This window comes from Lagopus muta, chromosome 6, assembly GCF_023343835.1.
Source record: "Lagopus muta isolate bLagMut1 chromosome 6, bLagMut1 primary, whole genome shotgun sequence".
Lineage (NCBI taxonomy): Eukaryota > Metazoa > Chordata > Aves > Galliformes > Phasianidae > Lagopus > Lagopus muta.
The window spans coordinates 51,513,601-51,529,086 of NC_064438.1; the positions used below are offsets into that span (position 1 = coordinate 51,513,601).

At 43.7% G+C, this 15,486-nt stretch overlaps 1 protein-coding gene across 2 annotated transcripts in view; it reads right to left on the reverse strand.

The window, feature by feature from the left end:
- AKT1 (AKT serine/threonine kinase 1) overlaps positions 1 to 15,266 on the reverse strand; it is a 71,939-nt gene extending 56,673 nt beyond the window's left edge. Inside the window, exons 1-2 of one of the 2 annotated variants that reach the window (XM_048948020.1) lie at positions 14,848 to 15,266; positions 8,461 to 8,625 (exon numbers count right to left, since the gene is read on the reverse strand). In XM_048948020.1, coding sequence (XP_048803977.1) covers positions 8,461 to 8,506 — 46 coding nt within the window. In that variant the 5' untranslated portion in view covers positions 8,507 to 8,625; positions 14,848 to 15,266. Of the gene's footprint in view, positions 1 to 8,460; positions 8,626 to 14,020; positions 14,096 to 14,847 lie in introns of those variants that run through there. The other variant, XM_048948021.1, reaches the window with a different exon arrangement.
- Between the last annotated feature and the right edge of the window lie 220 nt (positions 15,267 to 15,486).

Below are 15,486 nucleotides of genomic sequence, written 5' to 3' on the forward strand. Positions count from 1 at the left end.
AGAGGAAGGAGACTGCGTGATCAGAACTTTTTAAAAAGAATGTAAATAGTCTATACAATGAACATACTTCCATTTCAGTAACTATTTACAGAAGGTCTACAGGCCATAGATAGGAGTGGGTATTTCTATGACACACATGCAAAAAACAATCCAGACAGAATAATCTGTGCCTGCAAGTCCATGAGAAGCAACAAGCAAGTACAAGGCAGCATTCCCTCCGTGCAGCTGTGAAGAGACCAAACAGTGGATTTTGAACTGCTCAACAGTTTTATCCAAGGGTGTCACGTTTTACTGACGCTCCACTTGGTGAAGTCAAATCAAGGAATGATGGCAGAAATAGATAAAGCAGTGAGCATCATTGTGTTTCAGGGCATAAACCCTACCTAGTGTAAGCATCTTCCTGACCAGTGTAACTAAATTATTCCAAACATGGTAGTGGTATGTATGCAGATGTAGTATAGCATACAAACAGACTTAAAATTCTTGCAATGTGTTTTCTATGCAAGTATTTTTTCCTATTAAGTCTTGAGACTTTACTGGAGTTTAATGCACAAAAGTAAGTTCAATTATAGTTTTATTTATATGTGCCTATTATCCATTAGAGGCATCAAGCCTCTTCCAGCAAACACAAAAGTTGTTCTTTCTTAACAGAGGCTTTCTGAAGTGTAATCAGGATGTTTTTCTTGATCGCCATATCCACTGGCAGAGTTTCAGATATAGAAGGAAAGAACTCAGAAAAATACAAGCATACCTTCAAAATTATTTTAAATCACATAACACTCTGAGAGTTATAATTAACAACAATTAAACAGCCCTTTTTCTTCTCCTTGGTCTGAACTGTTACTAAGCCTCTCAGGTTACATTTTCCAGCTCTCCTCTAGATAGTGAGGATTAGCACACTTCTCCACCTAAGAAAAAGGGGCAAAACTGCCAAAAACCTCACAACATCTATTGGTGGGAACTGATTTTTGCAAACACGTAAGGCCTGCACCTAAAATCTGAGAAGTAACAGCGACTGCTGCAAGCAGCCACCAACCCCAGTCCGCACCTGAAATCCACAGTGTCAACTCAATGAGTCAGACTTTCCTATCAGCACACCGCCACACATTTTGGTAGCAAGCTCCAGTCCTCAACACAGCCATCTCCTGTGAAGGTCGTGGTTCACAGCCAACACAAAGCCCAACTCCCTGGCATGCATGTTTTGTGGTCCCTATTAAGAGTACGTTATTAAAGCTGAACATCATGGTGATCTGACAGCCCTGTTGACTGACCAGGTGCTCTGCTCAGCTCCAGCAGCCACACAACAACTCTGCAGCCATACACAGAACCACAGGCTCAGAGCACATCTCTACTTCAGAATCACTCTCCTGATTTACCCAAGAGACTGAGAAGGCATCAACTGACAGCTCTCTTCCTCTGCCTGCAGGCTGTGATGACTGTTTACCTCAGCTGTCTGCAAACACAACCATGCACTTTTGCATAAATTGACAAATTTCACAACATTGTTTGACCAGCTATCTTTTCACATTTTTGGCTCAACTTGAAGAGTTGGGAGAATAATCCAAGAGTTCATAATATGTTCTCACTTAACTTTGGTCTTCACTATTTCCCACTTTCAGTTGCAATAAACACTTCTCACAGCAGCACACTACTTCACACCTAATATGGTGTCATTCTTCCTCCATTCTTTTTCTTCCTCTTTCCTCATATAGTTTCCTGCTTTTTGTTCCCCCTTCAAGATGCATTATGTTTCAGGTACAATGTGCATCTGAAAATAATAATCCCTCCTCCTGTCTTCTCCCCTTGAGAGATTATTTTTCAGTAAAGTTCAACTCATTTCTTCTCTTAGTAAATCAGTTACTTCAATACATAAAAGGGAAAAGAAATAAAACAACACGAGGCTGGCAGTTATTTTCTCACAACAATGCTCCATCTTTCAAAATTCATTCAAATGAAAAGTTCAGAGTTAAGTACACTCTTTCCAACGCATATAAGGTTTGTTTCTTTATTCCTTGCATGATCCTGAGGCCAACAACCACCGTAACAGTTTTTAGGAGAACTTGACTACAAACTGTGGGTAAATGGAGACCCAACAACAGGTGACCACCTAGTCTAACAGTGTAAGTCCTGGCCAGTTCTTTCAGATGGTGAAGTCTAAGGCTACTGGCGCTAAGCCAGAGCCAGTTCTGGCAAAGGCAAGGAGTGCAGCTGGAGGTGTGGACACAGTGGGAGCACAAGCACGAAACAGAGGAAGGGCAGGGAAGCATCTGGCATTCACACTGGTTTGCAGGGAAGAAATTCCAAGGGAAGGACTGGGCGCCAAATTCAAAAGACACTGCACGGTTCCCTGCTTAAAATCACTCCCGCCAGAACAATGTGCAGAGCTTTATTCTCTGCCCTCTCCTCACCTCAAAATAGCATACTCCCTTAGTACTTACTTCTTCCTCAATGCAGACCTGATGACTTCTCAATATGTCTACTAAGAGAAGGGGAAAGAAAAGAAATAGAAAACCACATGTGGACAAATATTTATTTTTTCCTCACAGGCTTAGGTTTTACTTCTTTTCTCCTCTAAAATAAAAGAACCAGGAAGGAGAGGAGAGGATCAAAGACAATGCAGACGGTTTCTGTGTAAACCACTGTATAAAACATTGCTGGGCTCACTTTAAATAAGGCTTGCAGTGTCCTAGATCCCTCATTCTCAGATCTCTTTCAACAAGAAGTAGCAGCAATTTTAGAGATAAAACTGAGACCTACTTTGTTTGGCTGCTGACGTACAATAATGCAGAATACAAAAGTAAACTTCCAGAACTGCCACAAACAGTCTTGAGCATCTACATCTGAGCTGTTCCTCTTCGTCACTCAAACCGAGTGGGCTTGGTATCACTCGCAAGTTCCAAACAGTTCACAAACACAGAGAAAAAGACCTAACCTCATATGACTTCTCCAAAGAACTGGTTAAGAACTTTATTCTTACTGCAGAACTGTATGTTGGCACGGAAAATGCCGGAATACAAATTTTGGTGAGAGTAAGTTTTTTTCTGGGGAAACAAACAAACAAATATTCAGACTTTGCCTTTCAGAAATGTGAAGCTGTGACACCAAGTCCTGGCCAGAAAGACATTTCAAAAAAGACACTGGAAAGTAACCGAGATGATCAGAAGCTGAAGCAGTCTGCTGCTCAGTGGTAGGAAGACGAGCAATCTCTAGGCAGCACTAGCTCTTTCTCCTCTCAAAGGCATAGTACGCTACAGTTACGCTGTGCTCAGTAATCCTCAGCATCTGGCCTCCCTGCTGTCCAAAGCAGACTTTTTACAGTACACTGTACCCAGTTTGTTTCCTATGATCTCTCCACAAATAATTCCGTCATATGAGGTTTACCCTCCAAGAGTCAAGCTGACTAGCCATTATCAGCTCATATTTCTCCAGATGTTTTGTGATCTCATCCTTTCTTAATGTCTCTAGCATCTTGCCTACCATCGAGGTCAGATTTATTGGCCGATAATTTCCTGGTTCCTCCCCAGTTCCCTTTTCCCAGAACAGCGCTAGCAAAATGAAAGCAACCCAGAGCTAGCATTGCAAAACTATTGCCCCTTGTGTTGAAAAAGAGACACACAACAAAAACCACTAACTGACACAGCTTATCTTTTGTTTTCAAGAAGAACAGCAAGAGATTTCCCTTTACACCCAAGCCTTCAGCTCTGGAAATGACATCAGATTGGATCCCTGTTACAAACTTCCCCCTTCCAGTCTTTGTTCAGCTCCTATCTTGTTTCTTACCTTTCCTTTTACCCTCAGTTTTCCCTCTACAGCAGCTGCGCTTCTCTATAGCTGGCATCCTCAGAGTTCAGATGTACCTTAGGATCCTTTGTATCAAATGCCCCAGCCACTCCTTTGAAATACCATGAAAGCCAGACACTTCTTGAAGTAATGTGAACCTTGATGGCTCTAGTTACACAGGTCATCAAGAAAGCACCGGGCTACAACCCAAGACAGACGGAAGCCAAGGAAAACAGAGAAAAAAAAAAAAAGACCCCAAAATTAGGAAACACACACACAAACCAAAACAAGTAGAGAACATGATGAAAACAGGAAAGAGAAAAGAAAGAAGGGGTGAAGGAAAACGGCAACACAAGACACTCACTGGCTTGAAAGAGAGTTAACTTCTGGTCAAACGTCTTATGATCCCATTGTGATACTAACAGAACACTAGAAGTGTGAAGTTGCCCTCAAAATAACAGAAGTAAAATTTACAGTCTGCATTACTCTGCTAAATAAGGTGAAAAGAGCAACAATCAGTTTTTAACTCTTAGCTTTTATTTGTATCAGGATCCTGCATTCATTTTATGCAATGTAGCTGTAAGAAGGCAAACCACCAAGGACTTGTAGTTATTTATTAGAACATCTGTGTCGCTCCATTTCATTAAAGAAACAATTCTTTAACAAATTTAGTAGTATTTCCAGCAGTGGAGTAAGTATCTTTTGTGTCATCTCTCATCTAAGCATCTTTAGCAATTTTCATCAGACTGGCAGCTAGACTTCAACTACTCAAATAGTCTGTTCGGCCAGAAGCCCACACAAATTGACATTTGGAGGACATGTTCTGGTTTTCATGGTTAAAATCACTGCACTGTGTTCTTCTGCTATTTAAAAACAAACAAGAAAGTAGCTCCACATTTGCTGCCAAATATTAATGGATGAATACACATCCATAATGTTTCTCCTATTGCTCAAAATTGCTTCAAAGTTCTCAGAGTGAGAAATCTAGATTTCTATTTCCTTTCATAAATATCAGCGTACATTTTTCCCTCCCCCTTCTTCCGTCCTACCCTCTCTCTCCAAAGACTCCTCTCTCCATTGAGTTTATGCCCTAATAGGAAAACCGGACGTAGTAGGGAAGACAGAGATGACAGAGCATCAGCATGCACAATCCCACTCTTTGTTAGCCTTGCAGAAAGACTTAAAAAAAAAAAACAGGATGAAGACTGAAGACAATAGAAGGACTTTCATAAGCAGGGACCAGAGCAGGAATATATAACAAATCCAGTGAGATCTTTAAAAAGGAAGCAGCAAAGTTAATGAAATGCACTCAGGTATTTCTCTTTTATCTAAAAGTTCCACAACGCACAACCAGAAGTAAAGATACGCCTTATAAACATCTAGAAAACCAGTGATCTCGATATTTCAGCAAGCAGCAGTTTAGACAGATAATTTTTCTCTTAGCTCCTTCCTATACAATCACGAGTACAGCACCTCTGTAGCTACCTGCTTCCCCCACGTGTCCCAATGAACAATCCTCCTGCTTAACTCTCAGGGACTGCATGTGCTGAATACACACACAATGCACAGGCCCAAATCAGAGTTCCTTCACTCCATGCTTTTCATGTGCATGTTTCAAGCCTTCAGCTACGCAGTTCTGCACAAACTGGTTAGTAATTTAACTACCGTTTTTGTCTTGCAAGAGTCTGTCGCCTCACTGTGACTGCAGTAATAGCAACAAGTCCCGCCAAGTGGGAAAAAAGTTCATTCATGAATTCTTACATTTCTGCCTGGTTGAGGTTAGGCATGTCGTGGAGATGACTGGCCTCTGCACAAACAAACATCTGTGCTACTGGAAGTAGAACTTCCTTTAAGCGACTGACTTACAGAACTGCCAGGAGCTCGCAGCCAGGCAGAGATGTTTAATTTCATTTCTCCATTTGTATTTTTAATCTTGGAAACAAAAACCAAAATGTAAAGTGAGCTGACAGAAGAAAACAACCCTAGAATTCTAGAAAGCCCTGCTATTTCTCTGCCAGGCCAAAACACCTGCTCCTGATAATGACAGCTTTATGCTTACATACACCTGCCATCCTGAAGGACTCCAGAGCACTTTACCAACTGATTTATACATACACAAATCATTAAAACTACCAAAATTAAGCCTCTGCTTAATTGAGATGTAGCAACTGTTTAACTGCACACAGTCGCGCTGTTCAACTGCTCGGGACATGAACTAAGAGATACCATATCCAACCAAAGCTACGGGGGAAATTCAGGTAGAGAGAACGTTAATTGCCCAACCAGGATTTTGGCCAGTTGCTACAAAATATTTGCATGTGAAAAGCCCTAGGATCTTCAAAGACCACAAGCAGTCCAACCTTCAGTTTTATAAGACAAACAATATACATTTCCTAAATATAAAATCCTTTAGCAGTCCCTCCCTGCAGTAATTACTGTTTATGCCTTGACTTCAGAAGTTCACAGTATCAGACATCAGTTTTGGAAACATCCTGTGGTTGTAGCACTTCATCTTGCAGAGCAAGCAAACTGATAGGGTCTGACAATAAGTGATTAAAAAGAAAAGTCGTTTACAAAACATATACACAAATGGATCAGATTCACCTCCCCCAAGCCAAAAGAATTGAGTTTCTCAACAGATCTCACAGCAGCTACAACAATTAAGAGAGTAACGGAACTGGCACACAGAATACACCAGAGTAAGCTGGGAAGATACAGCACTGCTTTCTAAAACCAATTAGACAACGCCAAATTAACAGTGGCAAAATATATTAAGCAGGGTGAGGTAGGAGTCACTGTACCTACCAAGAAAGCAAAAAAAGCAATGGGGAACTGGTTAAAAAAGGCTGGGAAAACTGGCATCCAAGAACCACCAAGATACATTTGACAGTTTAGGCACAAATTTGCAATCTCAATTATGTAGAACATGCAGATTTTGGAAATGGAAATGCATTCTACAGACAATCTCAGAGTACTGCCAGCAAGCCATCCAAGACAATAATCTGATTCTGTAAGGTGATTTAAAAAAGAAAAGTATCAGATCAAGAGATCAGAGCATCTTTTACTAGGACCTGCAAAGGTCTCCTTACATGAAAGTAGATTCATTGTAATTCCAGAAACAGTGTGAATTCAGTACTCAAGGCTAAATTAAAACAAGACTGAAATATGACTGCTTCAAAGTTTCAGAAACACCTGGATCATCCTGATAATCTGTGTGGTTTTCAAATTCCATTTGCAGATTTTTAAAACTAAATGTCTCCCTCAGATTTTTGTGCAAAAAAAAAAAAATTAATTAAAAATTAAAAAGTACAGAAAAAAACTGTAACAAGAAGATTAAAAAACACTGCAGCCTAAATATGCCATTTAAAACTAAAAATGTATCATTTATTTAATAAGTTTCTATCTACATAAATGGGAAAGGGAAACATACTTTGTGTTTCTTCCTCCTGTTCTAACCAAACAGTGTAATTCACAATTTTGTCACCAGAATAAGGCAGCCTGAGTACACCAGAATTATCTGGTGCATTACTGACGGTAATGAGTGAATAAGAGCATTCATATCCTTGCTTTTAAGTAAAACAGACCAGAACAAAAACATGAAAAAAACTTATCAAAGCACTTTTACATCAAGCATCAGATAATTTGCCAAACTGCATCCAGCTTCCACCCTATTAAACCATGGATTATAAGCTTCATTGTTGCAGATGAATGATCAGCCTTTATCAAGGTTATGATAATGAATTCCCATTTTCTTCCAAAAATAATTACACTATACCTTTGCACCTTCAGGCATGTTGTTGCAAACCCTGTGGAAAAATCCTGAGTTTGCAAAACCATACAAGTTTCCCTACTGCTGGATCACACAGGTTCTGGTTTTGGTCCAAAAAATGACGATATTAAGGAAAGTACCTAGCAGTGTTCTCTCTCTTACAAGAAACAATAGCAGAATACAAAGAAGCAGGTAAGCCAAGAGCGGTGTTGAAAACACCCACCTATCCTCTCAAAAATGAAGTATAAATCCGGCGTTTTGGAAATACAACACTTAAGAATACAGAAAGCATAATGGTACACGTGACTGCGTTACTGCAGTTTCGCCATCCAGTCAAGAAAATGTTGGATAAAAATCATACTTTGTTAGCGGTAAAGCAGAAACACGGAGTGCACAAACTCAAGGTTGCTCTTTGTGTCCAGGGCACCAGTACCAAGAGAGGTTCAGGCAAACAGAAAAACGTGTTCTCTGGCAAGTCTCTGCAAGAGAACAGCACTGCTCGCAAAGACTGATCACCATTCAAATCAAGGCTCACTTCAAGACAATTCTACCTTCTAACAGCATACAAAGGGAAAAAGAAAAGCTACAGATCTACATATAAAACAAATGATTTGCCTCAGCTGAACCTTTAACACTCTAAGTATCATCTCTGGTTGCTATCTTCATAATCATTTTCAAACCAAAGAGCTGCTGCAGTTTTATGTGAACACACGCACATGCATGAACCCAAAGAAATCCCCTTGTAACACATTTGCTCAGCTTGACAGAAAGTCACACACACTCCTCACAGGCAGTTTCCCACTGAGGCGAGCAAGAAAATAAGAACTGACTATCTAAATATACCTTGCTAAAGGGCAGATCCCATGTTGCAGGACCCAACAGCAGTCGTCCTGAAGAGGAGAGCCACTTACCTCGTTTGTGGAGCCATCCTTCCTTCACTATCGCTACTTCATTCATAATGGCGGGAATGTCTCTTGGTAGATCAGTTTACGTCAAATGTTGAAATTTCTGATCTCCAGCAGAAGGGTCCACAAAAAGGATGTTCTTTTTCTTGTCTTTCTCCTTCTCAGCTACTTCTAAAAGGATCAAACAAACAAAAGCCCACCATTATTTGAAGTACATCACTTACGTTAAATCAGGGGTACAACAGGGAGTAGTTTTACTGCTGGGTTGTTGGCTATTTTATTTTATTTTATTTTCTTTAACTATTATTACAAATCCTAAATGAGGGCTTTGTTCTTCACAGGGATTGCTGTGTCTCAGCAGGTGAAGGTGCTGGAAGAAGTGCCTGCTGAAGCCCTGCTTCCTCACTGAGCTGGCTGACCGCTGGCAGACTCGCAGTATCTGTCTAGATTAGAAGTGGCTGCAAGTCCCTGCCCAGTAGGCACCTTCCAGCTCTCCAACAACATCAAACTCCCCTCAATAAGAAAAAAATCCAAGACTCAGCAAAGTCGAATTCTAAATATTTCCTGGTAAGACTTCCAGAATCCCCTCAGGAAGGTTTATTTACAGCCTGCTGTGCATCAGTCTATCAACAAATACACGATGCATCTTAGGGATGTGCTCCCAAGAGTAACAATTCCCAATACTTTGCTGCACATTATCTTGTTATCTCACTCAAATCTCCTCGTCTTCCCCCAAAATCACCTTTTCTATATTTGATATAATTCCTGCCTCTCTACAATGATTCCCAGATAAGCCCACGTTATCCTAAATCAGCCCTTAGAAGCATCCTGATCAATTTTATCATGTTTCTGTAACTCACTGCAGATTGCTGCTCCTTCTTGCAATGAAATAACCTAAGGACACCTTAGGATTTCTACCTTCTTGCTTTATGAGATGAAGTCTCTGTCCAAGTAGCTCAAAATAGACACATTTTCAATAAGGTTTGGCTATCTTGTGGCTGACTATCACACAAAACGTTCTTCATCTTTCTCTCCCTCAATGAAAGTAGCTCTTTCCAGAAAGATCAGCTTTTATTTTTTTTTTCTAAATTGAATATTATTATACTTTCTACTTGTGGTATAGTTCTATACCATGTATCTATGCAGCTTTTCTTTAATGATTTCTGAGCTCTCAAAAGCATCCATTTGTTCATCCCATTTGATACTGCTTAGGCAATCAAAAAAAATCTAGTGGCACGTTCTAAAGCAATAACTAAGTAATAACTAACATAGCAGCACTTGTAACAAGCCAGCAAAGACCTGGCTTTTACTGGTCTCTCTCCAAACATCGAGGCATCACATTCCCACCAACAAATATATATCATCTCTGCATGCACTTGGCGTGTGTGCATCAATTATTTGTGAGCACGCAGGTGATACTCATCAGAAACCAGATTAAAAAGCAACTAATTTCACATAACTCACTAAGACACAGCCCTGGATGGAAGAAGCAGGTGGTCAAAATGAATCCAACCCAGAACTGAGACATTAGCAAGGACAGAGGGGCCTGTGCCATTCATTGCCAGTGCTCTATAACTATTTTCAAAGCAAGGAAGTCAAATTCGAATGGTCACTAGAAGCAGAAATTGACAGGGAGGAGATGCGAGAGAGAAAAAAGCCAATCCTAGTATTTTTACCTATGAACTTTAACTATTTATCACTATTTCCAGTAACATTTTATTTTATTTGTTTGTTTGTTTTTTTCCCCTGGAAATAGCAGATATTTTTCCAAATTATGAATCTGCCATTTCTGACTGCTTTTAATTATCATCTCAAAGAAACAGATACAACATTTGCCCGAGGGAGGAAAAACACACAAAAAAAAAAATGACATTGGAACAAGAGACTTGTAAGAATTCTTAAATTCATAAATAAATATGTGAGAACCATATGCTGCAGAATAGAGACCAGCAACCCACAGCCACCAGTCGTCTTTGAACAAACTCCTTCAGATCCAGAGCAATTAAGACACAACTTGATGAACACAGCAGGCTTTCACTCTCCTTTCAAAAACGCATGCACAACAGTCACTCCAGCTAGATCTACTTGTTGACATCAGTAAGAGACCAAACCTTGCTAAAGGCTTCGCTTCAGCATCGAGAGATTTGCAAAGTGTTGAGCAAAACCCCTAAGATTATCACAGCTTAGGTAAGGAAACACAACACCAAGGTGTGAAAATAAATGCATCTAACGTGGTGCTGTAACAGAAAGTGGGGTCTGTGTAGCATAGCTCTGTGTCTTCAATTCCACAATTTTAACATGTTAAGCAATCAACATCCTTTTCAAGATTCATACTTTAAAAAAAAAAAGAGAAAGCAAGCTATGAACCAAACTAGTCTGTAGAAAGGACCATCCTTTTACTAATACCAGAAAAAAGTGCGATGGCACAAAATCATAGAACCTCCAACTAACATACTTCAGGTTTTTCTGTGTTAACACTTGCTAGGATTACCACCTGGCAGCCTCCTGCTCCTCACAGCCTAAACTGTCATCTCAATCTGAATCAATGACTATGCAGACCAAAAAACAGCAAATCAGCAATGAAAACCAAAGTTCAGAAGAACTACTTTTTCCAGTTTCTGTAGTGCCCAAAAAGCCTGGACTGTCCTCCACCTCCAGTTCCCATACAAGAAGCATCCTCCACTTATTAGTGCAGCTGTGCCATCAGAGATGTGCCTACCTGCCCAGCTGCTTCCACCACACTGCAGCATCAGCTCCACCCTGCTCCTTCAGCAATGCCAAAGCATTTCTTTTCTAAGGGGGAACTTTACTTGGAGCTGGGAATGCCTTCTCGCTGTGCAAGAGAATGTCCAAAGCTCCAACAGCAGCAAACTCACTCTACCTGGTAGTTCGAAATACACATCCCAGTTGTGCTTAATAAATGTATTCAAATACAAGGTAATCAAATAGAGTGCTAGCAAATAATGGTAATTTCCTGGAACAGATGAGCAAGTTAACTACTGGCCTATGTGTTTCTGAAGATGTGTAAACCAGAGAAAGTTCCATTTGCATGAAATCTTTAGAGAGAAGGAAAAAGAAAAAAAAAGAATTATTACAGCCCTCCTTTATGGCCATCTAGGAATGGTTCCCAGTGAGCAGAGGGCATCTGAGGTGAGTATGACCTGGCTGCTTCAGTCCGTGTCTGCACATGACTGAGTACTGTCAAAAGCTAAACAACTCTGTCTTTCTCTCAGCATTCAGTTTGCTGGACATTCAATACACTTTCTGTAATACTTTTTTCAATACCAAAATATTCCTCACACAGCGGAAGCGCAGCAAATCGCAAATAGCACAACATCAGCATTGTGCCCCAGTGAATACTGATCTAATGCATACATTAATCCCCTAAAGGTTATTAACTTTCATAAGTAATGAGATAACTCATTTCCCTGTGCACTGAAACAACGAAGCTGCTTTAAGGAATCAGCTTAAACAGAAGGTGGAGCAGAATCATCTCTCCTGTATTTGGGAAAGCTCCTTTTTTTTGTATGCTCTTGTACTTACATTCACGTTCTCTTGTTCCCAAATACCCCTGAAATCAAGAGATCAATTTGTCCTTCTCAATTCACCTTCTTTCCAAGGTCAAATTTTATATTCCTTTCTATTCACACCCGAAAGCAGAGCAGGAAGAAAATTAATTCTTCCATTAACAGTGAATCTGAAACAAGCTTACGGGATGCAGGAGCATCACGGTAATGACTTCATCCTTGTGAAGGAGTAAGCCTCTCTCAGAGGAAGATCAAACCCACCAGCCTCAGTCCCACCCCCGTCACTCAGCTGTGCCAGTCAGCACAGATCAGAAAGCAGGTTAGAGCAAAGCACGCTCCTGGACTAGCGCTTTGCCCATCCCAACAGCCAACACGGGATGCAGACTGGCAGCCCTGATGCCCTCACGTGACGCACATCCGCGCACGTTCCCTTAACGCACAACAGCAGAACTTGGTTGCAAGGCGCTGTCACGCAGTAGGCAAGCTGCACAAGATCTGCAGGGGAGCAGAGGTGTGTTTTGGGGCCCATGCATCGCACAAGCAACCCGCGCTCTCTTTCTGCAGCATATCCCTGGTCTCATTTTAAGCTCACAGCCAACTGCATCCAAACGGCACAAGCACAACAAAGTTGGGCTCCAGCCAACATTTTAAGTAGAGCGTACAGAGAAGTATCTCCACCACGCTCTGACCAGTGAAGTACATCTCCTGCATTATGCAAATCCTACCCAGGAGAAGCAGTGCTTCCAAAGCACTCAAGGCCCCACGAACTCACAGAGGCTTCACACCATGACCCAGTTACTCAATCTGGGCAGACAGCTTTCAAGAGAGCACAGAAGGACCAGGTTTTTCCAGCATCTTAGCTTGCTTTACAAAAATGCATTGTGGACCATGAGTTAGGCATGGTCACAAATATTTGCTACTAGCTCATGTGATGTTCCATTTAGAACATCATGTCTAAATGAGTATTTCATGATTGTATGTGCAGCTTATCACAAGGTTTAGAAATGCTTCTCTGATACTAAGAACTGCGGGAAAAACAGTAAGCGGAGAAGAAAAAAGATCTCTAAAGCTGCATCCACTTTTCTTCCAATCCGTCAGCACAGTCTAGGTTTACAAGGCTGCAATTTGGAATGCCTGTGCTCTCATGTCTTCACTAATCAATAGACAGGAGGTTGATTTTGTTCAGGTGAGGGGCCAGAGTTACGACACGCAGCTGTCCAAGCTGCAACCACAACTGCAGTTTGATAGGACAAACTGAACTGCGTATTTCAAAACTAAGCAATGGCAGAAAAAGAGATCTCTTCATACTCTCTGTCAAAGACATAGGCTAGACAAAATCTTCTTTATGTTCCAAAACAAGAAGAAGGCCTTTTACAGTTTACCCTCATATAATTTAATGACTGTGCTGCTCAGAACTTCTGTACCAACTTAAGATGCATTTAATCAAATTCCATTTCAAAGTATTTATAACAGAAGTTTTGTTCTGTCTCCCAAACAAACCAAGTCACTCATGAACCTATTTAATCCTATTCGTAATTACTTACAGGTTGTTTCTATAAGCCAGCAATGCCGGAGCTACAGGTTACTTGCGGACACTGGATCAATTCTTAGATTTGATTTACTGCTGTAGCTCAGAACCAAAAGCAGTTCTATACACAATGTACACAAGGAAAACCCTCCTATTTAAAAAAATCAAAGGTAGTTCCACAGTGCCTTTAAATCTATTAACTCAGACAAATGCCGTGGCTGTCATCAGGAAATTAGCTGCTACAAAAAGGTAATTACTAGTCATAGACTGTGTTACATTTATTTACCTGTAAACAAATATTCTTCTGAATTAAGTGCTAGTAACGCCCCTTTCTAACTGTATTTCAAAATGTACATCCCTCCTGGTGGCACAAATACAACAAACAAGAGTAAAGCAGGGATTAGCTCTTGTAATGGGTGGGATGGAAAAAAAATAAAGCAGAGAAAAAAATGGTTAAATCCTTTCCCAGGGGCAGGGGGAAATCGCAATAAGGTGCAACCTGCATCAGTACCTTTCTGTCAGTAAAACACACAGCAAACAGCATGCTCACGCGCTCCGATAGAATTCTGCGTTCTACAAAGGATCCAAAGGAAAAGTCCTAGAAGTCTGCAGGAACGTTTCAGCGATTGCAGAACTTCACCTGGGGGGGGGGGGGGGAGGGGGGGGTGTATGTGGAGGGAGGGGGCTGTCGGCTGCAGGCAGCTCCCCGCAGCTCTGCACAACACCGCCCCAAGGAAAAGTCAAAGCGATGGGGCCCAGCAGCACTGCCCGGCACCGACACACACAGACCCACACCTCCAGTCCGCAACGCAGCGCGGGGCCGCACAAAAGATAAAGGGAGAAAATGGGGGCGGGGGGAGGAGATGGAAGAGCGCTCGGCCACTTTCTGTGCAACACTTCGGAAAATGCCCCGTGCCTCCCTCTGTCCCGAGCCCCTTTTCCCTCGGAGATGCTCGGGGACGACCCAGCCGCCGCAAGCCCCGAGGGCGGCCGGGGGAGCCCCCCACCCTTCAGCGCTTCCATCCCCCGCATCCCAGGGAAGCCAAGCTTCCCGTTCACCCTGAGCCCTCCGGCCCGGCTCCCGCGGGGCCGCGGCCCTCTCCTCCCCCCCACCGCACGCCACGCGCGGCCCCGCGGCGCCTCAGCCCGGGCCGGCAGCAGCCCCCGCCGCGGCCTACGCGGGTCAGTGGGCGCCCGGCGGCCGCCGCCCAGGGAAGGCGGAGAGCGGCCGCCTCGCCTCGCCTGGCCGCCCCTCCCGGCCCCGCACAACGCGCGGCGGAGCAGGCCCCGGCGCTTCCTTCCCCCAGCCCTTCCCACCCCAGGGAGCGGGTCACTTACATGGCTGCGGGAGCCCGGGGAGGAGGTGATGGGAGGGCGGCGGCGGCGGCAGGGGAAGGAGCAGGGGAAGGGGAGGGAAGGGGGGAGCGAGCGAGCGGAGGGAGAGCCCGGCGGGCGGGCGCCGAGCGAAGGCCTAACTGGGCTCACGGCAGCCGCCGCCTCCTCACCATCCCCGGGCGGCGGGCGGCGGGCCGGCTCCTCCTCCCCTTCTCGCAGTCGCTCGGCCCATGGGGCTCACACGGGCTGCCGGCCTGCCTTCCCCGCCTCTCCGCCTCGCTCCTGCCTCTGGCCGAGAGGAGGAGGCTGCGCCTCTCGCCTCGCTCAGCAGCACCCCGGAGCCGCAGGGCCGAGCTCCCCGCAGCCGGAGCCGGGCTCGTCCCACACGCGCTCGCTCACATCCTCCGGGGAGCGGCCGCCGGGTCCTACCGCCGCCGCGCCGCTTCCCGCCCGCCCCGCCGCGCCGTGGGGCCGCCCTGCTCCGCCTCGCTGCTCCCCTCGGCCCGCCGCCTGCCCGGCTCCGGGCCCCGCTTCGGGCTGCCCTCCTTGAGAGGCACCGCCGTCCCGTTGCCGGAGCCCCGGGTGTGGGTCACTTTGTGGCTTCTCCTGGCTTAAGGCTGCGGGAAGCTGCCGGCGTTAACA